The sequence below is a fragment of the Camelina sativa genome, chromosome 15 (genome assembly GCF_000633955.1).
Source record: "Camelina sativa cultivar DH55 chromosome 15, Cs, whole genome shotgun sequence".
NCBI lineage: Eukaryota > Viridiplantae > Streptophyta > Magnoliopsida > Brassicales > Brassicaceae > Camelina > Camelina sativa.
This window is the reverse complement of record NC_025699.1, coordinates 3,434,140-3,460,900: the sequence shown is the minus strand read 5'-3', so window position 1 is coordinate 3,460,900 and position 26,761 is coordinate 3,434,140. Positions and strand designations below refer to the sequence as shown.

At 36.2% G+C, this 26,761-nt stretch overlaps 3 protein-coding genes and 1 long non-coding RNA gene across 14 annotated transcripts in view; 3 read left to right on the top strand and 1 right to left on the bottom strand.

The window, feature by feature from the left end:
* LOC104745036 (D-alanine--D-alanine ligase-like) lies at positions 422–15,390 on the top strand. Of its 11 annotated transcripts, none has more exons than XM_010466199.2 (25): positions 431–853; positions 936–1,007; positions 1,105–1,148; positions 1,244–1,355; positions 1,450–1,521; positions 1,661–1,723; positions 1,843–1,920; positions 2,027–2,119; positions 2,278–2,397; positions 2,741–2,824; positions 3,028–3,237; positions 5,918–5,965; positions 6,365–6,420; positions 9,170–9,350; positions 9,508–9,599; positions 9,787–10,031; positions 10,293–10,361; positions 13,176–13,240; positions 13,341–13,510; positions 13,620–13,698; positions 13,791–14,034; positions 14,134–14,179; positions 14,580–14,688; positions 14,790–14,852; positions 15,168–15,390. In XM_010466199.2, the coding sequence occupies exons 1-25, from the start codon at positions 533–535 to the stop codon at positions 15,246–15,248; spliced, it is 2,817 nt and encodes a 938-aa protein (XP_010464501.1). In that variant the 5' UTR covers positions 431–532; the 3' UTR covers positions 15,249–15,390. The 11 variants fall into 11 exon arrangements, 8 of the variants coding, with proteins under 8 accessions (XP_019092540.1, XP_019092539.1, XP_019092541.1 ...); XM_019236991.1 differs by lacking the exons at positions 431–853; positions 936–1,007; positions 1,105–1,148; ... (6 more) ...; positions 2,741–2,824; positions 3,028–3,237 and adding exons at positions 3,296–3,424; positions 3,507–3,578; positions 3,676–3,719; ... (6 more) ...; positions 5,312–5,395; positions 5,599–5,808; XM_010466200.2 differs by lacking the exon at positions 6,365–6,420 and having other exon boundaries at positions 9,114–9,350.
* On the top strand, positions 10,480–10,838 carry LOC109129234. Its single transcript, XR_002035420.1, has 2 exons — positions 10,480–10,664; positions 10,773–10,838. It is a non-coding gene; the product is annotated as an uncharacterized LOC109129234 (long non-coding RNA).
* Positions 23,533–25,647, top strand: LOC104745034 (putative pentatricopeptide repeat-containing protein At3g08820). The gene has a single exon (XM_010466193.2). It carries the CDS (start codon positions 23,534–23,536, stop codon positions 25,586–25,588), a length of 2,055 nt encoding a protein of 684 aa, XP_010464495.1. The 5' UTR covers position 23,533; the 3' UTR covers positions 25,589–25,647.
* LOC109129056 (protein SIEL-like) overlaps positions 25,982–26,761 on the bottom strand; it is a 2,204-nt gene continuing 1,424 nt past the window's right edge. The window contains exon 2 of the mRNA XM_019236618.1: positions 25,982–26,755. Coding sequence (XP_019092163.1) covers positions 26,184–26,755 — 572 coding nt within the window. The 3' untranslated portion in view covers positions 25,982–26,183. The remainder of the gene's footprint in view (positions 26,756–26,761) is intronic.

Sequence of the window (26,761 nt, the reverse complement as noted above, 5' to 3'; positions counted from 1 at the left end):
AAAGTAATATGTATATGGACTAGATCTTTCCCTTTATATCATGTTTAGTTTCTTACTGTTATGTACCTTTATGTGATCAGGTGCAACTTCAGTTTCATGGCAGTAGTGATCCAGCNATTTGTTTCATGTGTAAAAAAAATGGTAAAATTAATGGTGGAAAAAAAATTTGCAGTTTCGTGATATTTGTTACAAAGTTAAAAGTTGCGTCTTGTATGTTCAAGTTGATCTCGATAAGTTGGGATCAATTTTCATGCTACGTACGTATATCTACGTTTGGTCTAAATGCCAATTATTATCCTAATCCAAATAATTATGGAAATTTAATAACCACTCATTATGCGTTTGGATTGTTCTCACTTATCATCAATAAAGGGATAACAGTACAGTACTATTAGGTGTAATTTATTCAAAGCAATTTTATACAGAGACACGTGCAAAGCAAAGCTCCCGCGTGCGACGAATGCTTTTTATTTTTGTTTCGAAAATTGTTCACTGCACCAAGGAGGTGTAAAGCTTTTACGGAGATTTAGAGATGGCGTCCATGGCGATCGGCGTCAGTTTCTCGATAATTAGCGGGATAGGAGGAGGAGGAGATGGCGTTAATCAAGTAGCGACGGCTTCACGGACAACACTGAAGCTGAATCAGAAGTACACACAAACCGAGAGTACATGCAGGTTTTTGGGGATGAAGAAGTATCGGGGATCCGGAGCTATACGAACCGTCTCGAAGGCGGTAGTTGACGGAGAGGAGATGAGTAGGAGAAATCTGAGAGTGGGACTCATTTGCGGAGGTCCGTCGGCGGAGCGTGGGATTTCTCTCAACTCTGCTAGATCAGTTCTCGATCATATTCAGGTTCTTTTCTCCCGATTAACTGAGCTTGGATTTTAATTGAGTATGGTTTGAGATTGATTGTGTTGGGATGGTTTATCATCAGGGTAATGGTATAAGCGTGAGCTGCTATTATATAGATCCTGACCTCAAAGCTTTTGCAATTTCCTCCGCCCAGGTTTGCTAGTTTCTTGTTTAGGTATGTTGACAAGTTTCTGCTGTATGTATCTCTCTTATTCTTCTTTTTTTTTTTATTTGTTTGTGAAAATTTTCAGTTGTACTCAAATACTCCGGCAGATTTCGATTTCAAGCTGGAGAGGTGAGGTATATGATAAGAATGGGCTTGAAAAAATTGGTTATGGAGCAATAATAGTGACCAAATTAGCTGAGTGGCTAGTTTGTTTCGTGCTGTAGTCTTGCACAGGGATTCTCATCGTTATCCGGATTGGCTGAGCATCTTGTTTCCGCTGTGGACATTGTGTTTCCAGTAATTCATGGTCGATTTGGTGAAGATGGTGGCATTCAGGTTTGTTGTTTTGTATAAAAGTTTTGGGTTTATTTTCTCCTTGAAGTACTTAGTGCTATGGAACGTTAAATATTGTTGATTTAATGCTATCCAGGAGCTGTTGGAAAGTCACAACATTCCATTTGTGGGGACCGGATCCCGTGAATGTCGTCGAGCCTTTGACAAGGTAAAATAAATGAGTCTGGATGAACGATTTTATTATATATTCATTTACATCCAAGTTAGTTAACTGTCATTTTGTTGTTAGATTTGCATTTGCCTATGTATATGTATAGTTCTGATTAATTCCGGTGAACTAATTCCAGTATGAAGCCTCTTTGGTGCTCAGGGACTATGGGTTCATGACAGTACCAAACTACTTGGTGCAGGTAGTATATTGTCTAGACATGTCTCTTTATCTGCATTCATTTGCAGAGAAATCTTATCTGTACATAGCAGTCAAATTTTGAGCTTATGATAAATTTTCTATAAACAAAATGTCGCTCAGGGAACTGACGTAGACGAAAGTGAAATAGCACAATGGTTTACAGATAACCAGCTGGATCTCAACATGGGAAAAGTCGTGGTAAGCATCTGGCTATTTCTCAGCCTCGTCATAGAAATGTTGTCTAGAGATCCCAGTTCCTTCATTTATTTCACTTATTTTTTCGCTTCATGTCTGTCTGTTTCAGGTAAAACCAGCTAAAGCAGGTTCAAGTATTGGTGTCAAAGTTGCTTTTGGTGTAAAGGATTCAGTTAAAAAGGCTATCGAACTAATCCGAGAGGTATCCTTTGTTTTGAGGCTGGAACTATATAAGTAGGGACTTGGAAGTGAAGGAATGGAAAACTCTATTTCCTGACACTAGAAAATCTGTATTTTTGGAGGATTGCAAACTATATCATCTTTACATGCCATTTGTTTTTTTCTTTTTCTGTCGGATAGGGAATTGATGATAGGGTTGTTGTTGAGGTTTTCATTGAAGATGCATATGAGTTCACTGCCATCGTCCTGGATGTAGGTTCTGGTTCTGTTTGCCATCCTGTTGTACTGATGCCTACTGAGGTAATTACATTTTCATTTGTTTTCTGAGTTTCACAGAAGCTTGTGTCACATATACTTTTTTCTCTTAGGTTCTGTCTCAGCTGATATCTGGACCACGACTACATGAATTATATGAATATTGGACTAGTGAAACTTTAGCCGCTGTTTTTTACACTAAATAGGAAGCAGATCTCAGGACGAACAGATTTAGTTTGCTGAATGTCATTGTTTGTGGCTAACTTATTTGTGCATTGAGGTCAGATGACTTCATGAGATATCCATTTAAAGTAATATGTATATGGACTAGATCTTTCCCTTAATATCATGTATAGTTTCTTACTGTTATGTACCTTTATGTGATCAGGTGCAACTTCAGTTTCATGGCAGTAGTGATCCAAAGGAAGACGCAATCTTCGACTATCGGAGGAAGTATCTGCCGACACAGCAGGTGATTCTTGCAATTACCGTAACCAATAGTGAAAGCTGTGTCTGAAACGAATTGATTGCTTTTATACCCTTAACTCTGAATTTTAAAAAGGTAAAGATATCTTTCTTTCTATTTTTCAGAGGTTATTTTATTGGTTTCTCAGCATATGGAGTTCTAAATGTTAGGAACTTTATTTCTCCACACAATGAGTGTATTTGAAACAGGTCACCTATCACACTCCTCCGCGTTTCCCTATCCATGTTATCAAAAGGATTCGTGAAGAGGCATCTCTTATATTTCAAAAGCTTGGTCTACGTGACTTTGCTCGCATTGATGGATGGTATCTGGCTCCCAACTCAAATTTATTATCATCTGCAAGTGAAAGGCTTGGAGGACCCGAGTCAGGGGATATTATATGCACAGACATCAACCTGGTTAGCCTATTGCAAATTTGACGACCTTCAAATTTACCCGAAGCTGCTACCNACCGTCTCGAAGGCGGTAGTTGACGGAGAGGAGATGAGTAGGAGAAATCTGAGAGTGGGACTCATTTGCGGAGGTCCGTCGGCGGAGCGTGGGATTTCTCTCAACTCTGCTAGATCAGTTCTCGATCATATTCAGGTTCTTTTCTCCCGATTAACTGAGCTTGGATTTTAATTGAGTATGGTTTGAGATTGATTGTGTTGGGATGGTTTATCATCAGGGTAATGGTATAAGCGTGAGCTGCTATTATATAGATCCTGACCTCAAAGCTTTTGCAATTTCCTCCGCCCAGGTTTGCTAGTTTCTTGTTTAGGTATGTTGACAAGTTTCTGCTGTATGTATCTCTCTTATTCTTCTTTTTTTTTTTATTTGTTTGTGAAAATTTTCAGTTGTACTCAAATACTCCGGCAGATTTCGATTTCAAGCTGGAGAGGTGAGGTATATGATAAGAATGGGCTTGAAAAAATTGGTTATGGAGCAATAATAGTGACCAAATTAGCTGAGTGGCTAGTTTGTTTCGTGCTGTAGTCTTGCACAGGGATTCTCATCGTTATCCGGATTGGCTGAGCATCTTGTTTCCGCTGTGGACATTGTGTTTCCAGTAATTCATGGTCGATTTGGTGAAGATGGTGGCATTCAGGTTTGTTGTTTTGTATAAAAGTTTTGGGTTTATTTTCTCCTTGAAGTACTTAGTGCTATGGAACGTTAAATATTGTTGATTTAATGCTATCCAGGAGCTGTTGGAAAGTCACAACATTCCATTTGTGGGGACCGGATCCCGTGAATGTCGTCGAGCCTTTGACAAGGTAAAATAAATGAGTCTGGATGAACGATTTTATTATATATTCATTTACATCCAAGTTAGTTAACTGTCATTTTGTTGTTAGATTTGCATTTGCCTATGTATATGTATAGTTCTGATTAATTCCGGTGAACTAATTCCAGTATGAAGCCTCTTTGGTGCTCAGGGACTATGGGTTCATGACAGTACCAAACTACTTGGTGCAGGTAGTATATTGTCTAGACATGTCTCTTTATCTGCATTCATTTGCAGAGAAATCTTATCTGTACATAGCAGTCAAATTTTGAGCTTATGATAAATTTTCTATAAACAAAATGTCGCTCAGGGAACTGACGTAGACGAAAGTGAAATAGCACAATGGTTTACAGATAACCAGCTGGATCTCAACATGGGAAAAGTCGTGGTAAGCATCTGGCTATTTCTCAGCCTCGTCATAGAAATGTTGTCTAGAGATCCCAGTTCCTTCATTTATTTCACTTATTTTTTCGCTTCATGTCTGTCTGTTTCAGGTAAAACCAGCTAAAGCAGGTTCAAGTATTGGTGTCAAAGTTGCTTTTGGTGTAAAGGATTCAGTTAAAAAGGCTATCGAACTAATCCGAGAGGTATCCTTTGTTTTGAGGCTGGAACTATATAAGTAGGGACTTGGAAGTGAAGGAATGGAAAACTCTATTTCCTGACACTAGAAAATCTGTATTTTTGGAGGATTGCAAACTATATCATCTTTACATGCCATTTGTTTTTTTCTTTTTCTGTCGGATAGGGAATTGATGATAGGGTTGTTGTTGAGGTTTTCATTGAAGATGCATATGAGTTCACTGCCATCGTCCTGGATGTAGGTTCTGGTTCTGTTTGCCATCCTGTTGTACTGATGCCTACTGAGGTAATTACATTTTCATTTGTTTTCTGAGTTTCACAGAAGCTTGTGTCACATATACTTTTTTCTCTTAGGTTCTGTCTCAGCTGATATCTGGACCACGACTACATGAATTATATGAATATTGGACTAGTGAAACTTTAGCCGCTGTTTTTTACACTAAATAGGAAGCAGATCTCAGGACGAACAGATTTAGTTTGCTGAATGTCATTGTTTGTGGCTAACTTATTTGTGCATTGAGGTCAGATGACTTCATGAGATATCCATTTAAAGTAATATGTATATGGACTAGATCTTTCCCTTAATATCATGTATAGTTTCTTACTGTTATGTACCTTTATGTGATCAGGTGCAACTTCAGTTTCATGGCAGTAGTGATCCAAAGGAAGACGCAATCTTCGACTATCGGAGGAAGTATCTGCCGACACAGCAGGTGATTCTTGCAATTACCGTAACCAATAGTGAAAGCTGTGTCTGAAACGAATTGATTGCTTTTATACCCTTAACTCTGAATTTTAAAAAGGTAAAGATATCTTTCTTTCTATTTTTCAGAGGTTATTTTATTGGTTTCTCAGCATATGGAGTTCTAAATGTTAGGAACTTTATTTCTCCACACAATGAGTGTATTTGAAACAGGTCACCTATCACACTCCTCCGCGTTTCCCTATCCATGTTATCAAAAGGATTCGTGAAGAGGCATCTCTTATATTTCAAAAGCTTGGTCTACGTGACTTTGCTCGCATTGATGGATGGTATCTGGCTCCCAACTCAAATTTATTATCATCTGCAAGTGAAAGGCTTGGAGGACCCGAGTCAGGGGATATTATATGCACAGACATCAACCTGGTTAGCCTATTGCAAATTTGACGACCTTCAAATTTACCCGAAGCTGCTACCATACATTGCATTGTTCTTAGAAGTAACACTTGAATGCATATCTCAACTGCTTTTACAGATAAGTGGCATGGAACAAACTAGCTTTTTCTTCCAGCAGGCTTCTAAGGTAATTAAAGATATTGTACATTGATGGTTATGTGATAAATGTGCTTCGTGCTGTCTCTACTCTGTTTAACTCTTCTTCTCATATTTTGTGAAATATGTGTGCATTTACCCTATCTTTTTCCTTAGTATTGTCGATGCTTTAAGAAATGACATGATTTTATAAGCATCAACGCTTTTAATTTTTTCTTCCCAACTATTTTTTTTTTTTGGACAGCAATTAGTCTTCTCATTGATAGTTTGTAAGTAAATTGTAAGGTGATAGGGAAACTGGGAAAGTTTAAGCTGTGATGTATTGTTCATTTATCTCTATATTCTCATTCATGCGTAGTTCATTCGAACATTAAGGTTAGATGTTTGTATTAACCATACATGATTTTAGATCATCAATTCTTATATTCAGGTTGGGTTTTCTCACTCAAACATTTTACGAACAATCGTCCACCGAGCTAGCTCGAGGTTTCCCGNGCATCTTGTTTCCGCTGTGGACATTGTGTTTCCAGTAATTCATGGTCGATTTGGTGAAGATGGTGGCATTCAGGTTTGTTGTTTTGTATAAAAGTTTTGGGTTTATTTTCTCCTTGAAGTACTTAGTGCTATGGAACGTTAAATATTGTTGATNGGATCAATTTGCAAAGATTTGTAGATGTAAGTTGAAAAGAACGCATCATTACATCATTTGAGGCGTGTAATTATACATCTTATGAGATCATTACTTCCAGTGTGTATTGTCGTTAAGCTACAATAGCTATATTGTGGGTGCAATAGGATATTGGCCCGACTCTGATGATCTTGGTTTTTACAGCTCAATGTAACTCCCTGTTTGCTTTCCCCTNTTGTGGGGACCGGATCCCGTGAATGTCGTCGAGCCTTTGACAAGGTAAAATAAATGAGTCTGGATGAACGATTTTATTATATATTCATTTACATCCAAGTTAGTTAACTGTCATTTTGTTGTTAGATTTGCATTTGCCTATGTATATGTATAGTTCTGATTAATTCCGGTGAACTAATTCCAGTATGAAGCCTCTTTGGTGCTCAGGGACTATGGGTTCATGACAGTACCAAACTACTTGGTGCAGGTAGTATATTGTCTAGACATGTCTCTTTATCTGCATTCATTTGCAGAGAAATCTTATCTGTACATAGCAGTCAAATTTTGAGCTTATGATAAATTTTCTATAAACAAAATGTCGCTCAGGGAACTGACGTAGACGAAAGTGAAATAGCACAATGGTTTACAGATAACCAGCTGGATCTCAACATGGGAAAAGTCGTGGTAAGCATCTGGCTATTTCTCAGCCTCGTCATAGAAATGTTGTCTAGAGATCCCAGTTCCTTCATTTATTTCACTTATTTTTTCGCTTCATGTCTGTCTGTTTCAGGTAAAACCAGCTAAAGCAGGTTCAAGTATTGGTGTCAAAGTTGCTTTTGGTGTAAAGGATTCAGTTAAAAAGGCTATCGAACTAATCCGAGAGGTATCCTTTGTTTTGAGGCTGGAACTATATAAGTAGGGACTTGGAAGTGAAGGAATGGAAAACTCTATTTCCTGACACTAGAAAATCTGTATTTTTGGAGGATTGCAAACTATATCATCTTTACATGCCATTTGTTTTTTTCTTTTTCTGTCGGATAGGGAATTGATGATAGGGTTGTTGTTGAGGTTTTCATTGAAGATGCATATGAGTTCACTGCCATCGTCCTGGATGTAGGTTCTGGTTCTGTTTGCCATCCTGTTGTACTGATGCCTACTGAGGTAATTACATTTTCATTTGTTTTCTGAGTTTCACAGAAGCTTGTGTCACATATACTTTTTTCTCTTAGGTTCTGTCTCAGCTGATATCTGGACCACGACTACATGAATTATATGAATATTGGACTAGTGAAACTTTAGCCGCTGTTTTTTACACTAAATAGGAAGCAGATCTCAGGACGAACAGATTTAGTTTGCTGAATGTCATTGTTTGTGGCTAACTTATTTGTGCATTGAGGTCAGATGACTTCATGAGATATCCATTTAAAGTAATATGTATATGGACTAGATCTTTCCCTTAATATCATGTATAGTTTCTTACTGTTATGTACCTTTATGTGATCAGGTGCAACTTCAGTTTCATGGCAGTAGTGATCCAAAGGAAGACGCAATCTTCGACTATCGGAGGAAGTATCTGCCGACACAGCAGGTGATTCTTGCAATTACCGTAACCAATAGTGAAAGCTGTGTCTGAAACGAATTGATTGCTTTTATACCCTTAACTCTGAATTTTAAAAAGGTAAAGATATCTTTCTTTCTATTTTTCAGAGGTTATTTTATTGGTTTCTCAGCATATGGAGTTCTAAATGTTAGGAACTTTATTTCTCCACACAATGAGTGTATTTGAAACAGGTCACCTATCACACTCCTCCGCGTTTCCCTATCCATGTTATCAAAAGGATTCGTGAAGAGGCATCTCTTATATTTCAAAAGCTTGGTCTACGTGACTTTGCTCGCATTGATGGATGGTATCTGGCTCCCAACTCAAATTTATTATCATCTGCAAGTGAAAGGCTTGGAGGACCCGAGTCAGGGGATATTATATGCACAGACATCAACCTGGTTAGCCTATTGCAAATTTGACGACCTTCAAATTTACCCGAAGCTGCTACCATACATTGCATTGTTCTTAGAAGTAACACTTGAATGCATATCTCAACTGCTTTTACAGATAAGTGGCATGGAACAAACTAGCTTTTTCTTCCAGCAGGCTTCTAAGGTAATTAAAGATATTGTACATTGATGGTTATGTGATAAATGTGCTTCGTGCTGTCTCTACTCTGTTTAACTCTTCTTCTCATATTTTGTGAAATATGTGTGCATTTACCCTATCTTTTTCCTTAGTATTGTCGATGCTTTAAGAAATGACATGATTTTATAAGCATCAACGCTTTTAATTTTTTCTTCCCAACTATTTTTTTTTTTTGGACAGCAATTAGTCTTCTCATTGATAGTTTGTAAGTAAATTGTAAGGTGATAGGGAAACTGGGAAAGTTTAAGCTGTGATGTATTGTTCATTTATCTCTATATTCTCATTCATGCGTAGTTCATTCGAACATTAAGGTTAGATGTTTGTATTAACCATACATGATTTTAGATCATCAATTCTTATATTCAGGTTGGGTTTTCTCACTCAAACATTTTACGAACAATCGTCCACCGAGCTAGCTCGAGGTTTCCCGATCTTTCTTGGTATAATAATGGGTATAGTCAATTACTCCAAGGTTCAACAGACCTGGAAATCTCTGGGGACGTCCAGAAAGTGTTTGTCATATTTGGAGGAGATACTTCAGAGCGGCAGGTGTCCGTCATGAGTGGAACGAATGTCTGGATCAATTTGCAAAGATTTGTAGATGTAAGTTGAAAAGAACGCATCATTACATCATTTGAGGCGTGTAATTATACATCTTATGAGATCATTACTTCCAGTGTGTATTGTCGTTAAGCTACAATAGCTATATTGTGGGTGCAATAGGATATTGGCCCGACTCTGATGATCTTGGTTTTTACAGCTCAATGTAACTCCCTGTTTGCTTTCCCCTTCACTTAGCAACTCATCAGGAACATCTTCAAACTTGGACAATAAAGAAGTCTGGGCTTTGCCGTAAGTATATTCTCAGAGTTGAAATAAGATTTACAGTAGTCTGTACTCATAGATACAAATGTTGACCTCCCATAAGATAGAGGGGAAAAAATGGTATAACATTTATATGGGTATTGAAGTTTTTTTAAAATTTCTCATTTTTAATGCTATATCCGTCAACATCAATAATGAGTTTCTTTGTTCTCAGCTATTCAGTTGTGCTAAGGCACACTGCTGAGGAAGTTCTTGCAGCGTGCTTAGAAGCAATCGAGCCTGATCGGGCTCTATTTACATCTCTGCTGCAGAAGCAAGTGATGGAGGATCTTATGGCTGGTTTGGGGAATCAAAGCTGGTTTGCAGGGTTTGATATAACAGATGATCTACCCAGGAAATTCTCGTTGAAAGAGTGGATCAAGCTTGCCAAGAAAGCTCAAGCAACTGTTTTCATTGCAGGTTAGTCTAATAACTGAGAGACTACAATGTTCCCAATTTAGTATTAAACATGAGCAAATATAAGATTGTGACTTTATGAGAGAAATCTATCAAAAAATTAAATTAGAGAGACTAGTTGCATGAACAAAAACAAAAGCTGGGTATGCTGAAACATTTTTGGTAAGAGAGTACTTCCATTATGTATGCAACTCACCCTTAGTCTCTATATACTTAGTATGCAGTGTTTATTTCTGATTATATTTTTCAAATGCTAACTGGCAGTGCATGGAGGAATTGGGGAAGATGGTACGCTACAGGCCATGCTGGAGGATGAAGGAGTTTCTTATACAGGTTAGTTGCAACTTATGATGTAACATTTGGGTTTCTATATAATTCTCTACATAAAATATGTCGNTGAGGTAATTACATTTTCATTTGTTTTCTGAGTTTCACAGAAGCTTGTGTCACATATACTTTTTTCTCTTAGGTTCTGTCTCAGCTGATATCTGGACCACGACTACATGAATTATATGAATATTGGACTAGTGAAACTTTAGCCGCTGTTTTTTACACTAAATAGGAAGCAGATCTCAGGACGAACAGATTTAGTTTGCTGAATGTCATTGTTTGTGGCTAACTTATTTGTGCATTGAGGTCAGATGACTTCATGAGATATCCATTTAAAGTAATATGTATATGGACTAGATCTTTCCCTTAATATCATGTATAGTTTCTTACTGTTATGTACCTTTATGTGATCAGGTGCAACTTCAGTTTCATGGCAGTAGTGATCCAAAGGAAGACGCAATCTTCGACTATCGGAGGAAGTATCTGCCGACACAGCAGGTGATTCTTGCAATTACCGTAACCAATAGTGAAAGCTGTGTCTGAAACGAATTGATTGCTTTTATACCCTTAACTCTGAATTTTAAAAAGGTAAAGATATCTTTCTTTCTATTTTTCAGAGGTTATTTTATTGGTTTCTCAGCATATGGAGTTCTAAATGTTAGGAACTTTATTTCTCCACACAATGAGTGTATTTGAAACAGGTCACCTATCACACTCCTCCGCGTTTCCCTATCCATGTTATCAAAAGGATTCGTGAAGAGGCATCTCTTATATTTCAAAAGCTTGGTCTACGTGACTTTGCTCGCATTGATGGATGGTATCTGGCTCCCAACTCAAATTTATTATCATCTGCAAGTGAAAGGCTTGGAGGACCCGAGTCAGGGGATATTATATGCACAGACATCAACCTGGTTAGCCTATTGCAAATTTGACGACCTTCAAATTTACCCGAAGCTGCTACCATACATTGCATTGTTCTTAGAAGTAACACTTGAATGCATATCTCAACTGCTTTTACAGATAAGTGGCATGGAACAAACTAGCTTTTTCTTCCAGCAGGCTTCTAAGGTAATTAAAGATATTGTACATTGATGGTTATGTGATAAATGTGCTTCGTGCTGTCTCTACTCTGTTTAACTCTTCTTCTCATATTTTGTGAAATATGTGTGCATTTACCCTATCTTTTTCCTTAGTATTGTCGATGCTTTAAGAAATGACATGATTTTATAAGCATCAACGCTTTTAATTTTTTCTTCCCAACTATTTTTTTTTTTTGGACAGCAATTAGTCTTCTCATTGATAGTTTGTAAGTAAATTGTAAGGTGATAGGGAAACTGGGAAAGTTTAAGCTGTGATGTATTGTTCATTTATCTCTATATTCTCATTCATGCGTAGTTCATTCGAACATTAAGGTTAGATGTTTGTATTAACCATACATGATTTTAGATCATCAATTCTTATATTCAGGTTGGGTTTTCTCACTCAAACATTTTACGAACAATCGTCCACCGAGCTAGCTCGAGGTTTCCCGATCTTTCTTGGTATAATAATGGGTATAGTCAATTACTCCAAGGTTCAACAGACCTGGAAATCTCTGGGGACGTCCAGAAAGTGTTTGTCATATTTGGAGGAGATACTTCAGAGCGGCAGGTGTCCGTCATGAGTGGAACGAATGTCTGGATCAATTTGCAAAGATTTGTAGATGTAAGTTGAAAAGAACGCATCATTACATCATTTGAGGCGTGTAATTATACATCTTATGAGATCATTACTTCCAGTGTGTATTGTCGTTAAGCTACAATAGCTATATTGTGGGTGCAATAGGATATTGGCCCGACTCTGATGATCTTGGTTTTTACAGCTCAATGTAACTCCCTGTTTGCTTTCCCCTTCACTTAGCAACTCATCAGGAACATCTTCAAACTTGGACAATAAAGAAGTCTGGGCTTTGCCGTAAGTATATTCTCAGAGTTGAAATAAGATTTACAGTAGTCTGTACTCATAGATACAAATGTTGACCTCCCATAAGATAGAGGGGAAAAAATGGTATAACATTTATATGGGTATTGAAGTTTTTTTAAAATTTCTCATTTTTAATGCTATATCCGTCAACATCAATAATGAGTTTCTTTGTTCTCAGCTATTCAGTTGTGCTAAGGCACACTGCTGAGGAAGTTCTTGCAGCGTGCTTAGAAGCAATCGAGCCTGATCGGGCTCTATTTACATCTCTGCTGCAGAAGCAAGTGATGGAGGATCTTATGGCTGGTTTGGGGAATCAAAGCTGGTTTGCAGGGTTTGATATAACAGATGATCTACCCAGGAAATTCTCGTTGAAAGAGTGGATCAAGCTTGCCAAGAAAGCTCAAGCAACTGTTTTCATTGCAGGTTAGTCTAATAACTGAGAGACTACAATGTTCCCAATTTAGTATTAAACATGAGCAAATATAAGATTGTGACTTTATGAGAGAAATCTATCAAAAAATTAAATTAGAGAGACTAGTTGCATGAACAAAAACAAAAGCTGGGTATGCTGAAACATTTTTGGTAAGAGAGTACTTCCATTATGTATGCAACTCACCCTTAGTCTCTATATACTTAGTATGCAGTGTTTATTTCTGATTATATTTTTCAAATGCTAACTGGCAGTGCATGGAGGAATTGGGGAAGATGGTACGCTACAGGCCATGCTGGAGGATGAAGGAGTTTCTTATACAGGTTAGTTGCAACTTATGATGTAACATTTGGGTTTCTATATAATTCTCTACATAAAATATGTCGACCCAATGTTTAATTTTCCTTTTCTGTTCTTAAATAAAGGTCCAGGCGTACTAGCCTCAAGGACTTGCATGGACAAGGTTACGACATCTCAGGCTCTTAGTCAGGTATTATAACCAGTCAATATACTCTTCAAGCTGATATATTGAAAACCTGAGTAATATTGTAACAAATTACTTTTTGTTGTGTGGTTCTCGTAATCAATAGCTTTCAGAATTTGGAATTCATACCATAAGCAAAGATGTGAAAAGAACAGAGGATATAATGCATGAGAACATCCCAAATGTTTGGAATGAATTGATCAACAAGTTTCGGTGTCTCACACTATGTGTTAAACCAGCAAAGGATGGATGCTCCACTGGTGTTGCAAGATTATGGTAACTCGTATTCAAAAGTCTTATTCCAATAGTCTTGTCCACTGGTGTTAGCAATTGATCAATAAGATTTTTTTTGTGAGTGAGATTAAACATTTGGGATTTCCTGCAGTTCCTCTGAAGACCTTGCTGTATATGTACAAGCTTTAAAAGATTGTCTACCAAGGATTCCTCCAAACACTCTTTCTAAGGTCAAAACAAAAATAATTTTATTAGCATAACCGCAAAAGCTTCCATTTATAAAGTAGGATTACCCAAATCCCTATCTCACTTGTGTGTGTAGTCACATGGAATGATTGAGATGCCAAATCCTGCTCCAGAGCTCTTGATTTTTGAACCATTTGTTGAAACCAATGAAATCATAATTTCATCCAAAGCCAAGCAGCAGCTCTCTTGGAAAGGACTGAGGCGGTGGGTTGAGATTACTGTGGGTGTTATCGGAAAGCGTGGGTCAATGCATTCGCTGAGTCCTAGTCTTACTGTCAAGGAAAGTGGCGATATATTGTCTCTCGAGGAGAAGTTTCAAGGTACTCTCACTTGTCTTTGCCATTTCATATCTTCTCTCTACTTTTTATAAGAGTACTAAAATGTCTTTACTATGGCATATGGAACTATATCTTTAATAGGAGGCACTGGCATAAATCTTACTCCACCTCCACCAACAATCATGAGGTTTGTCTAAAGCTTCAATCGGGTTATTATTAGTACATGGAATAAATTTGTAAATGAAAGAGAACATTTTACTTTGTTGGAAAGGTCTTTGAAGTTTTTTAGCAAAGCTATGCTTGTCACAGTTATCAAATTCAGGCTTTGGTTTTCAGATCTCTTAGTCTGAGGGAAACTATAAACTAATTTAGAACCCAATTTAGTTTGCCTTTGGATTTTGTATTAAAATGTATTGTTAGTATAGAGATCATCAGAAAGTGAGTTTTAGGAGTAAAGAAAAAGTAATACCAAAATAAGACATTGAACTGTTCCCTTGGTTTGGTGCGGTTTTGATCAGTTTGATTTAGTCAAGAGAACAGAGAGAGAAAAGATTATAAAAGCTGATGACTAAAGTTGTGAGTTTCAGTAAGGAAGCTTTGGAGAAATGCAAACAAGGCATTGAGCTGATTGCAGAAACTCTCGGGTTAGAAGGGTTTTCACGGATCGATGCTTTTGTGCATGTTGAAACCGGAGAGGTACGATAGGGACCCGGATAATTACTTTGCACTATACTAATGTCTGCTCTCATCGTTCGTTCCAAAATCAATTTCTGTGATCTCACAAGGTCGTTGTGCAGGTACTGGTTATAGAGGTGAACACAGTTCCTGGAATGACTCCTTCCACTGTTTTAATCCAACAGGTGACTTTGCATTCCTATTTGTTCCATCTTGCAATCGTTTCAGCTTATGTGTGGTTTAGGAAGTATGTCAACTAAATGGAAACCGGATAAATTATTTGTTACCAAAAAAATAATTGATTTATCTCTAGTCCAAATTTTTATCAAAGAACATAAGTTTGGGTTGTGCTTGGTTTTGTTTTAGTGTTTTGACTAACAATATAGATCGATTTTTGGGATCATGTTTTATTAATCTTGAGATTTGTGTACGTGAAATTTTGCTCACGAGACATTGACATAAACACACCTTTGTTTTGTTTTGGGATTAAAAACCTGAAGGCATTAGCAGAGCAGCCCCCAATGTACCCTCCTCAATTCTTTCGGACTCTGCTCCATCTTGCTACACATAGAGTCCAGTGAGTTTTCTTCTTTATTTTCCAAGTGTTGTACATAGTAAAATACACTGTGTTTGTCATATTATTAAAATAAACAAGTCATGTAAATATGCTTTTAATTTTTTGAGTGGCTTTCATGTTTTTGATCTCCGGTTGGAGTTTTTTCATCGGTGTATTTTATATATTACTAGCAATTGATCCGCACTACGCGCGGAAGTTAGATAAAAGTATATTTCAGATTTTTTTGTGTAGATTAAGTTTTGGTTTTGTAAATTCATCTTTATGTCTGTTTTTGTATATGATTTGGTTGCTTATGTTGTTTGTTGGACATTTTTCAAAAATACTATTCATGTTCGATTAGTAAATAATTTTCTTTGGAGCTGTTTGATTAGAGTGTTTTTTAGATTGGTTTTGTAGGTTTTTTTTTTGTTTCTCTTAAATTCTCTTTGCAGCTGTTTTATGTTTGTTTTTCTTTGTTGTTTTATTTGTTTAATATTTTTTTGAATAGGTTTTTGTAGTAAGTATAATTTAGTGAACTGTTTGTTTAAAATAATTTGTAATCATCTTGAAGTTCCTTTTTTTTAAAAAATATTGTAATGAGAAGTTAACATTGTTTATTTAAAGTTGTTGTTTTCCTCTAGTTGTTAGTTGGGCTTAATTCAAATTATTAGTCATGTTGTTGTTAGATTTTTAGAAACATTTAGAACTACTAACGTGTCACAATAAAAGAAACTACAATGTCACAATGGGAAAAAAAGTTTCGTCCACATTTTTCTCTCTTCTTTTATCGTCTCTCTCTCGGACGACGGCGTTTGCGAGATGTCAGTGGAATCAGAAGCAAACAAAGGAGATTTTGTGATCTCGACGTCTTTGACTAAAATTTCATATAAATTTTAAATTTATAAAAATAAGTTAGAATTATATTATTTTAAATATGTAATCTTTGCATTTTTACAATATTAGTATGAAATCTAAATATGAAGTTCAGTTTGATTTTAGTTTGGATTATTTTGCATATATAACTTAGACGTAGTTACTTTGAAACGGAAAAACATTGTCTTATTCCATCTCTTCTCGTCCCATCTTGTCCCTTATCCATTAGAAAGTTCAATCATATGATCGTTCTCTTTTAAATAATTACTCATAGACAAAGTACCCATTTTTAAGTGGCTCTCTGTCGCATAGTCAACACTTACCCAAATTGGCGAAAATTTGATACTTAAACTTACTTACCTATATTTTTCGATTCCATATTTTTATCTAAATTTTATATCCCTTTTTTATTCGAGTATACTGTTTTTTATTATTCAAATTACCTGTTTCAGTTGACATATACTATTTCTTGTCCTAAAATCATAAATATAGTGGACTTTAGTCAAAATTTAATTATGGTTTACGAAAGTATATGTAATTAATAAATTAATGAAATTACTTTGGAAAAACATATATTTGGTCAAATAATAAACCATTTTAATTCATAAAATTTTAATTATATAATATTAGTATTTTTCCATAAATATATATTTGGTCAAATAATAAACCCTTTTAGACTATTATGCGTATATAACCTAGAAGTATTTTTAAACCCTTTTAGACTATCTACCTATTTTCAAAAATATTCAAAATTCACAAAGTACCCGTTTCTAAGTGGCTCATTTACCTGTCGCATAGTCAACAATTGCCCAAATTAGTGAAAGTTGTAGACTTGAACTTATCTACCTATACTTTTTTTATTCCATATTTGTATCTAAATTTTAGGTCCCCTTTTTTGGAATTTTCTAGAATACTGTTTTTAGTTATTTGAATTACCTGTTTCAAGTGGCATACACTATTTCTTGTCCTGATACCATAAAAAGATTGGACTTTAATTATGATTTTTCTGAAAGTACATGTACTAAATAAATAAATTAAATTACTTCAAAAAACAATGGCAAAACAAATACTTGGTCAAATAATAAACCCTTTATGTCATAAATTTTTAATTATATAATATTAGTATTTTCCATAAACATATGAGTTTTGATCAAATAATAAGCCCTTTTAGATTATGATGCGTATATAACCTAGACGTATCTACTGTGGAACGAAAAATACGTCATTTCCCGTTCAATCCCGTCCCGTCCCATTATGTCCTGTATCCATCAGAAAGTTCTCTCCTATGATTGTTCTCTTTTATATAATTACTCATATACAATGTTTATTAATAGATATTTGGTTTTGCAATTTAGATGGGATAAATTCTATATTAAATATTTAATTTTTATTTAGTTAGTTAAAATTATCCAAAACAAATTATAATTCTCAAAAACTATATAACTATTTTCAAAAATATACAAAATTCACAAAATACTCGTTTCTAAGTAGCTCATTTACCTTGTCGCATAGTCAACAACTACCCAAATTAGTGAAAGTTTGAGACCTGAACTAATCTACCTATATTTTTCGATTTCATATTTTTATCTAAATTTTATGTCCCCTTTCTTTTTGGAAAACTGTTCAATTATACTGTTTCTACTATTTGAGTTACTTGTTTCAGTTGGCATATACTATTTTTTGTCCTAATACTATAAATAGATAGGACTTTAATCAAAATTTAATTATGGTTTACGACAGCATATGTAATAAATAAATAAATTAAATTACTTTTTTAAAAGAATGGCAAAACATATATTTGATCAAATAATTAACCCTTTAGTCATAAATTTTTAATTATATAATATTAGTATTTTCCATATAGATTGGAAAGCTCCTTGGAATTATATCGTTCGAAGTCCCTCGCTTCCTGGATCGGCGAGAAGGCCTAAGCTCTTCATCACCATCACAACATCTTTTTTGAAAAGACCATCATCATCATCATAATCTTCGCCTTTGATCGAAATTTGAAAGTAGAGATCTTTGCTCTTCTTCTCAAAAACACATTGTTGGTGCTGAAGAAGAGACCACAACTTGGAGACAAATGGTTGAGCAAAAGAAACCCATCTGAAAAGACGAAACAAAGGGAAAGAAAAAGACTGGTTGCATTTTGACAATGAACACTTCTTCTTCATGGTTTAAAGTTATATAAATGGTTCTCAGTCATAACTTGATGACAATGAACTCTTCTACTCTATGGTTAATCAATTTTTGCCACCGAGTTAAAAAATTGACTGACTAAACATCAATATACAGTAAAACCTCTATAAATTTATACTAATATATCAAATGTTGGGACCATGACATTGTACTAATTTATAGTGATATTAATATATCTATAATTTAATAATTATTATTTTATAGTGTAAATTAATAATTATTAATTTTTAGATATATTTTTTTGATTGTTTAAATTTTAAAAAATTATGAATTGAGACAGTTTTAGCAAAATAAGATTAGACTTTCCAATGTATCAATTTAGAATTGAATTTATGATATTTAGAAAACATTACTGACAATAAATTACAAATAATCTATAAAAATATCAAGATGAAAATGATACATATGTAGAAATTGAAATCTTTTAAAAAAATCTTTGCTATTTTTATGACATGTTATAGAGTATAATCTATCATTATAATTTATAAATACAACATAACAATTTTTTTATAGATATGAGCTCTATAGAAAATTCAAAATTCTAAAAAGTACATATACGAACATATATATTTGTAAATTTACATGATTATTAATTTACGATATTATTGAGACCATATTTTACATGAGAATTTTAAAAAAATATTATATTATTATCTTATCAAATTATGTTATTTTTTACTGATCCGACTTGGGAACATCAAAATTTATTAAGTTACAGTATTTATTCATTTATAGAGTATTAATTATTAGAGGTTTTACTGTATAATAGTAAACCCATTTTCGAGGGTCTGATTGATCATATTTCTAATCCAATGGTTGAGATTAATTTTATTATTGATCTAAAGGTTGTCGTTTATTGTCAAAAATTGATTAAACCAAAATATGTGACTTTTCAGTTGCAACCTTTTTGTTCACGTTCTTTTGTGAATCATCACGTCGTTTTATGTGTTCTCCCATATCTACGATACCAACGTATGCAATTTTTGCCCTCTCGCATCCATGGCTTATATATATAATAAAAATTAATTCGGTATGGTTTGGGGTGGAATTTGATCATCTGGTTTGGTTAGATACTAAACGCTGTGTTTTAAACGTTACTGGTCTACAGTGGAATTTGCTTTCTCAACTTTCAACATTTCGCATGATAACACATAGTAAGGAACCATCTCATATCAATTCCAATAGCACCAGTTAGTAATCCGGTTTAAATCACAATACCTTTAAGTCTACAAAATCCAAACTAAAAGAGTAGTTAGTCTCACATCCAGGTCAGTCAATTTATACGAAAGAAAACGCTACAGGAAACCATTTCTTGATGATCCCTTCACTACTACTCTACGACCCTTGCAAATCGGTGACTGTATCTGAGCAAGCTCTCTTACCTGCAACATAATGTGTGTAGGAATGGCCATTGACCCATGCTTCTTTGGACCTCCCTGCAAAAAGACGACTATTCACTGATTGAGTCTAACACCAAATATAATTATACATTAACTTGACTCTGTTTTATATTAAAAAAAAAAAATTATCTCGGTAAGTGCTAACCACATTGTTTGAAGGAGTTTGAGAAAAGCATGCTCTTCGTAAATTTCGCCATTTGTGAGAGACATGTGTAGTGTTAGCGAACAAAATAAACACGAGGACTAATAATATTGAGTAGAGGCAGTTTATAGTTATGTTGAACCAACCTTGAGATCCACAGGGGTACGGTACACGAATGATGAAAATGAAACCTTTTTCATCTCAGACCATTTCCCTAATCCATATTTCGTCACACCTTAGATAAGTTTTTTTAACTTCAGTGACAATCCAAGCTCTATGATGCTTCCTTCTCATTGCACTTTGCGTGGTAGATCAACGCGATTATTATCATCTGAGCTATCTCCATATGAGTCTAAGTTCTCTGACTCCATGTAGTCTTGATCCACCTCATTGAAAATCGGTTTTAAATGGTCCTTGCTGCTGTGATAACCAAAATAGAAAAAGCAGTGAGCAACTGTGTCATACCAGAAATCCAGGTTATTCGGCATATAAAATTGCAAATTGAGAATGAGGATGAGTATGATATTGGGAAAATTGATAAGGTTAGTTTTTACTCACAGGAAGAAGCATAAGAACACCAATGGGAACAACTGATGCTAAGTTAGTCATGGTTCTGCGTAGGGCTTTCTTTTCTTTCTCTGTTAATTCATCTCCTACCACAGACCTCCTAAGGAGTTCTATAGCAGCAGCTGAATCAAACGCAAGAAGCTGAGTACCCTGCCATACGTCCTGTCAGAATATCCGGGTAAAGTGCACTGTTAGTAACTAACTCATGAAGTAGGAAAATAGTGAAGGAAGGCTGATCAGAAACTGCTAATTTGCTCAATGAAACCAAAGATATATATAGCATGAGGCTTCCAATGACATTCATACCGTACTGGTTTCTTTAATTTGGTCAAGAGTTTTCTCAATGACATTTTCTTTCTTTGAGCTCTGTACTAATTGCACACCTTTCATACTACTACGAGGATCTTCAGAGGTTCTTCCCTGCAGAACATAGAGATGTGAGCTTGTACTCGTGAACCAAATCAGAGATAACGATATTTCAACTAACATAGAGTCAGTTGATCATCTGAAACATAAACGCAAATAACAATGTGTTACGAGTTGATCGTCTGCTACCATGTTGAAAACTAAACCCATGAAAGAAAGAACATAGCACAAAAATCATCGCACTGATTTGTCCACGAACTTGATGGCAATATGACTAAAATAGATAAAAAGGAGTAAGAAAACCACCGTTTTAATGATAGGATCAGTTTAGATCTCACAAGACCATGGACAACCTCCGTTTATAAGTTATTACATGTTTAAACTCGAGCTAATACTGAAACTGACATTTTAAAATATTTACTATGTGTGTAAAAAAACAAATCAAACATCTTGCAGCAGCGTTTGACTACTACTCCACTATGTTCGAAATAATTACTAACCTCTTCGTTTACCGACTCATCTGTACTTCCTTGGACACGTTTCTCCAGCTCTATCAGTTCACTCCGTAGAAGTTCGAACCGATAGATCTCATTGGGTTTGGAATCCACACTATTTACATTTTCTTTGGATTTCTCAAAATATTCATCTGCCTGCATTTTGTAAAAAATATTGAAACCTCTTACCATACTACAAATTGAAAATGGTTGAATTAAACATAGCATCTCTTCACTGAGTGAAACCAATTATAAATACATAGTAAATGACTGAAAAACGCAGAGTGCTAAGCAGAAATATCCCCAATACTCTTAAGATCAGAGACATGCTTACAAAACATATGATAAAATGAAGCATACCGATGACTCGGGGCTAGGCTTATTTCTTGGACTGCGCACAAAGAAACCCCAGAATCCACGATCCCTACCAATGCGCAAAACAATAAATTAAATTCCACAGCCAGAGGAAAACAAAGAGGACCCTACGTTTATACCTCAAAAACACCGAAGGATTAATTAACTATCAGAACAAACAATATACCTTGTGCCTTGATCTAAATAATCTGAAAAGCGTAAATGGAGCCTTGCATCAAAGTGACTGCAAAAGAGGGAAATAAAAACAAAAGAGCAAGTAAATAATTCAGAATGAATGAAGGGGAGACATACCCCAAGTGTCATTATGTTTTCCCTTGGACGGCTTCTTTTTACATGAGAAACATAGGAAACCTGAATTCTGGAACCAGCAAGGGATACCATCCCGGTAACAACAACTCTCCCTCCTGAAGAAACGACTTGAATAGAGCTCTGATCTTTTGAAGGGATCACTGACTCATCACTTTGCTTTTTTCATTGGGTTTTGAAATTTCTTCAATGTATCCTTATCGGTCTCCGTCACCAAATCCGGCTAAAAACAACAATTTCATGAACCAACAAAGATTTATTTAAAACAAAATTGACACTCAACGGTTAGAAGTAGTCATTCCAACTATGTATGATTTGTATGAGATGGAAGAAAGATGCAAACTTGCAAAAAAGAGTTATAAGAGCAGAGAGAAAAAATTAGAAAAAAAACCTGGCTTTTGTGTTCAACATGTTTGGTCTTGTAAAACCCTTTACGAATGACCTACAGAATGAAACAAAATAAGCCAAATTAAATCATGATTACGCAGAAGATCGACCAAAACCCAAGGAGGTCAATTAAGAGAGAGAGACCTGTCCAGCTTTTTCAGTAGCATCAATGCCGGCAGCCAAGAACTGATCTAGAGAATCACATAAAATCAATGTCGCCCAACAAAACGCAAATGAGAAAACAATGCAGAGGAATTAAAAAGAAAGGGGAATTAAAAGAAGTTACCTGAGATTTGAAGAACCGAGAAGCCCTCCATCGCTGATATTGGTTTTCGCGAATTAATGTCGATCCTTTGATGAAACTCGCAAATTGGAATACTGATTTAATCTACTGATTTCAACAACAACATTCGGTTCTGACGACACACATAGATTCTCTTACTCATTCCCCATGCCTGGATAATTAAAGAAGATCAAAGAACAAAATTAGCAGTTACGAAGAAAACCGTTGCAATTATTATGAAAGACATGGAAGATGAGTGAAAGTGTAGAGGACTGGAAGAATTGAATTCGCATCAAATGGTGAAACGGAATGGATCGATAGTTAAGGAGGGGAGAAACCGGCACGGTGAAGGTGGAGCGTCGTCCTTGACAGCGCGTAAGAGATGCATCGTTAGATTTAGTCTATAGGATTGTGGGAAAATGGTTTGGGTCTCGAAACTTTGAAAAATTTGGGCTAATAAAATCCAAAAATCCATCAAAATATTTAAGAAGAAATGCTGAGGTGACAGCACCATGAGTGAGTAAAAGCCAACTTTATATGCTGAGGTGACAGCACCATGAGTGAGTAAAAGCCAACTTTATATATATAGAATGCTTTTGGATGTTTATTAGTAGACTAATAAGTTCTATCATAACAATTATATTTATGAAATTATGATTCAAAATGGAATTAAGCAATGCGTACAAAATCAAAATGAGATGAAACAGTTTCAGCGATTAATTTGGATTTAATTTGATAGAAAAGCAAACTTCATAAGAATGAAGATCAAATCTGATACAAATGGTTATCTTATTAGTGTTCGATATAATATTATTTTCAAAACAAACAAATAAATAATAAATTTAAAATAATATTATTGGAAATATAAAGAAGTATAAAGCAATGCAATATTCAAGAGTGATAAATTGGCGGGAAGAGATGAGCATCGTCACCGTACCAACATCGAAAGCCCAGCAGATCAAAACCCTAATAATCTCCGTTGCATCCGCCGTCAGCCATCTGAAACAAATCCACGCCTCTCTCATTCGCCACAGTCTCCACCACGACACTTTCCTCGTTAACCTCCTCCTCAAACGAACTCTCTACTTCCGCCAAACCCGTTACTCATTTCTCCTCTTCTCTCATACTCAGTTCCCAAACATTTTCCTCTACAACACTCTCATCAATGGCTTCGTCAACAATCATCTCTTCCAAGAAACCCTCGATCTCTTCCTCTCTATCCGCAAACACAATCTCTCCCTCCATGGTTTCACCTTCCCTCTGGTTCTCAAGGCTTGCACCAGATCCCGAAACCTCAAGCTCGGAATTAACCTTCATTCGCTTGTTTTGAAATGTGGGTATGATCACGACGTAGGTGCTATGACGAGTCTCCTCTCTATCTACTCTGGAACCGGGCGTTTGAATGATGCACACAAAGTGTTCGACGAAATTCCTGAGAGAAGCGTTGTTACTTGGACGGCGTTTTTTAGTGGGTATATTACTGCTGGGAAGCACAGGGAAGCTATTGATTTGTTTAAGAAGATGGTGGAGATTGGTGTGAAGCCTGATAGCTACTTTATTGTTAAGTTTTTATCTGCTTGTGTTCACGTAGGAGATCTCAACAGCGGGGAATGGATTGTTAAGTTCATGGAAGAGATGGGGATGCAGAAGAACTCATATGTGCGGACGACACTTGTCAATCTCTATGCAAAGTGTGGGAATATGGAGAAAGCTCGTTCTGTTTTTGACTCGATGGTTGAGAAAGATATAGTTACTTGGAGCACTATGATACAAGGGTATGCATCGAACAGCTTACCGAAAGAAGGGGTTGAGTTTTTCATCCAGATGTTGCAGGAGAATCTGAAACCGGACCAGTTTTCAATTGTAGGGTTTCTTTCTTCTTGTGCAAGCTTAGGAGCGCTTGATCTAGGTGAGTGGGGTATCAGTTTAATAGATAGGCATGAGTTCTTGAACAATCTGTTTATGGCTAATGCGCTGATCGACATGTATGCGAAATGCGGGGCTATGGCTCGAGGTTTTGAAGTATTTAAAGAAATGAAGGAGAAAGATATAGTTATCATGAATGCTGCAATTTCTGGTCTGGCCAAGAATGGCCACGTTAAGCTCTCGTTTGCGGTTTTTGGACAAACAGAGAAGTTAGGTATCTCACCTGATGGGTCAACGTTCCTTGGATTGCTCTGTGGGTGCGTTCACGCTGGCCTAATTGAAGACGGGCTTCGTTTTTTTAACAGCATGAGCTGTGATTACGCTTTGAAACGCACTGTTGAACACTATGGTTGCATGGTTGATCTTTGGGGCAGAGCAGGGATGTTAGATGACGCATACCGTGTGATCTGCGATATGCCCTTAAAGCCAAACGTGATAATCTGGGGAGCGTTACTGAGCGGATGCAGACTGGTCAAAGATACGCGGTTAGCAGAAACTGTTCTCAAAGAACTCATCGCTTTGGAGCCATGGAATGCAGGAAACTATGTTCAATTATCCAACATATACTCTGTCAACGGCAGATGGGACGAAGCGGCTGAAGTGAGGGACAAGATGAACAAGAAAGGTCTGAAGAAGATCCCGGGATATAGTTGGATAGAATTGGAAGGGACGGTCCATGAGTTTCTAGCAGATGATAAATCTCATCCACTTAGCGACAAGATATATGGAAAGCTAGAAGAGTTGGGTAATGAAATGAGACTTATGGGTTTTGTTCCAACGACAGAGTTTGTTATGTTCGATGTTGAAGAGGAAGAAAAGGAAAGGGTCTTGGGGTATCACAGCGAGAAGCTTGCTGTTGCGTTTGGGCTGATCAGTACGGATCATGGCCAGGTGATTCGGGTAGTGAAGAATCTAAGGGTATGTGGAGATTGTCATGAAGTGATGAAGTTAATATCGAAGATCACTAGACGAGAGATTGTTGTTAGAGACAACAATAGGTTTCATTGTTTTACTAATGGCTCTTGTTCTTGCAATGACTATTGGTGAGCCCACTAGGTGAAAAAACGGCAGAATTTAATTTTACTTAATTTAATTGTTCAGAGCTTGACATTTTTGTATACATTTTTGAGAGTTGATGGTTATTAAAAAAGTTGGCACAGACAGAATATACCTTTTTTGACATGTCAAATGTCTAAACACACAAGATAGATAGTATAGCAAATCGTAGAAATCAGATTGAATCAGAGGAGGCGGAGTTGGAGGAAGCAAAACAGTTGTCGGAGGTTGTGTAAGAATGTGTTTCCCGGTGGTTCGAGGACGCTCAGGGTAGCAAAAGCCGTCAATTTGCAGATTCTGGTGAGTCAGATGTATTTCAAAGGCTTTGGTGTCTCCGATGAGTCGAGCAGCCAGCTAACCTTAAACTTGTATTTAGACTGGACATTGAATCTTGAGGTGATAGCTGAAGATATATTATACTACATTCTTCCCATTTGAATTCTGGTTATATTGTTGGAATACTAACGCATATACTTTAGCTTTAACAGTTAGCAGTGTATAGTTATCCCACACTGATCAGTTTCTCAAAACAAGAATGAAGAATCTCTAACTTTTGCATAATTCACAACATGTCAACTGTTTGTCATTAGGTTCTTGAAACAAGGTTAAGGTGAACTTCTCTTTCCTTACACAGATAGGCCACTGGATGCTTGGGACCATGACGTCCTTTTCTGTAACAAATGTCTTCAGACAAACACTCTATGCCTATTGAGACCCGCAATGTGAACATAACAGCCCTCGGGGTAATGTAAGTTACTGCATTAAACATGAACTTCTTCTCTCTCGCATCTCCATTGTAGAGGTTTGGATCCACGTACAGAAACTGGCAAGTTTCATCGCTTCTGGATATTCTCAGCCACAAACAGGTATCCCTTGGCACATTAAGCAGCGTGATCTCACACTGAATAGCCACTGGGAGACCAGGCAAAAACGAAATCGGACTGTAAGGACCATTACCAGGAACCTCTAGCTCTGCGCTCACACACTGCAGATTACTAGAGAACGTAAACTGTTCCGGAGAGAAGCAACTAAATATCTTGATGAGATGAAGCAGTCTACAGCAATTTATATCAGCAGAGCTCCCAATCTCTAGCAATGACTTCTTAGTTTCAGTTAGAAAATCTGATGGTTTGGTGCATTGTTGTTCATGGTGGAGCTCTAATT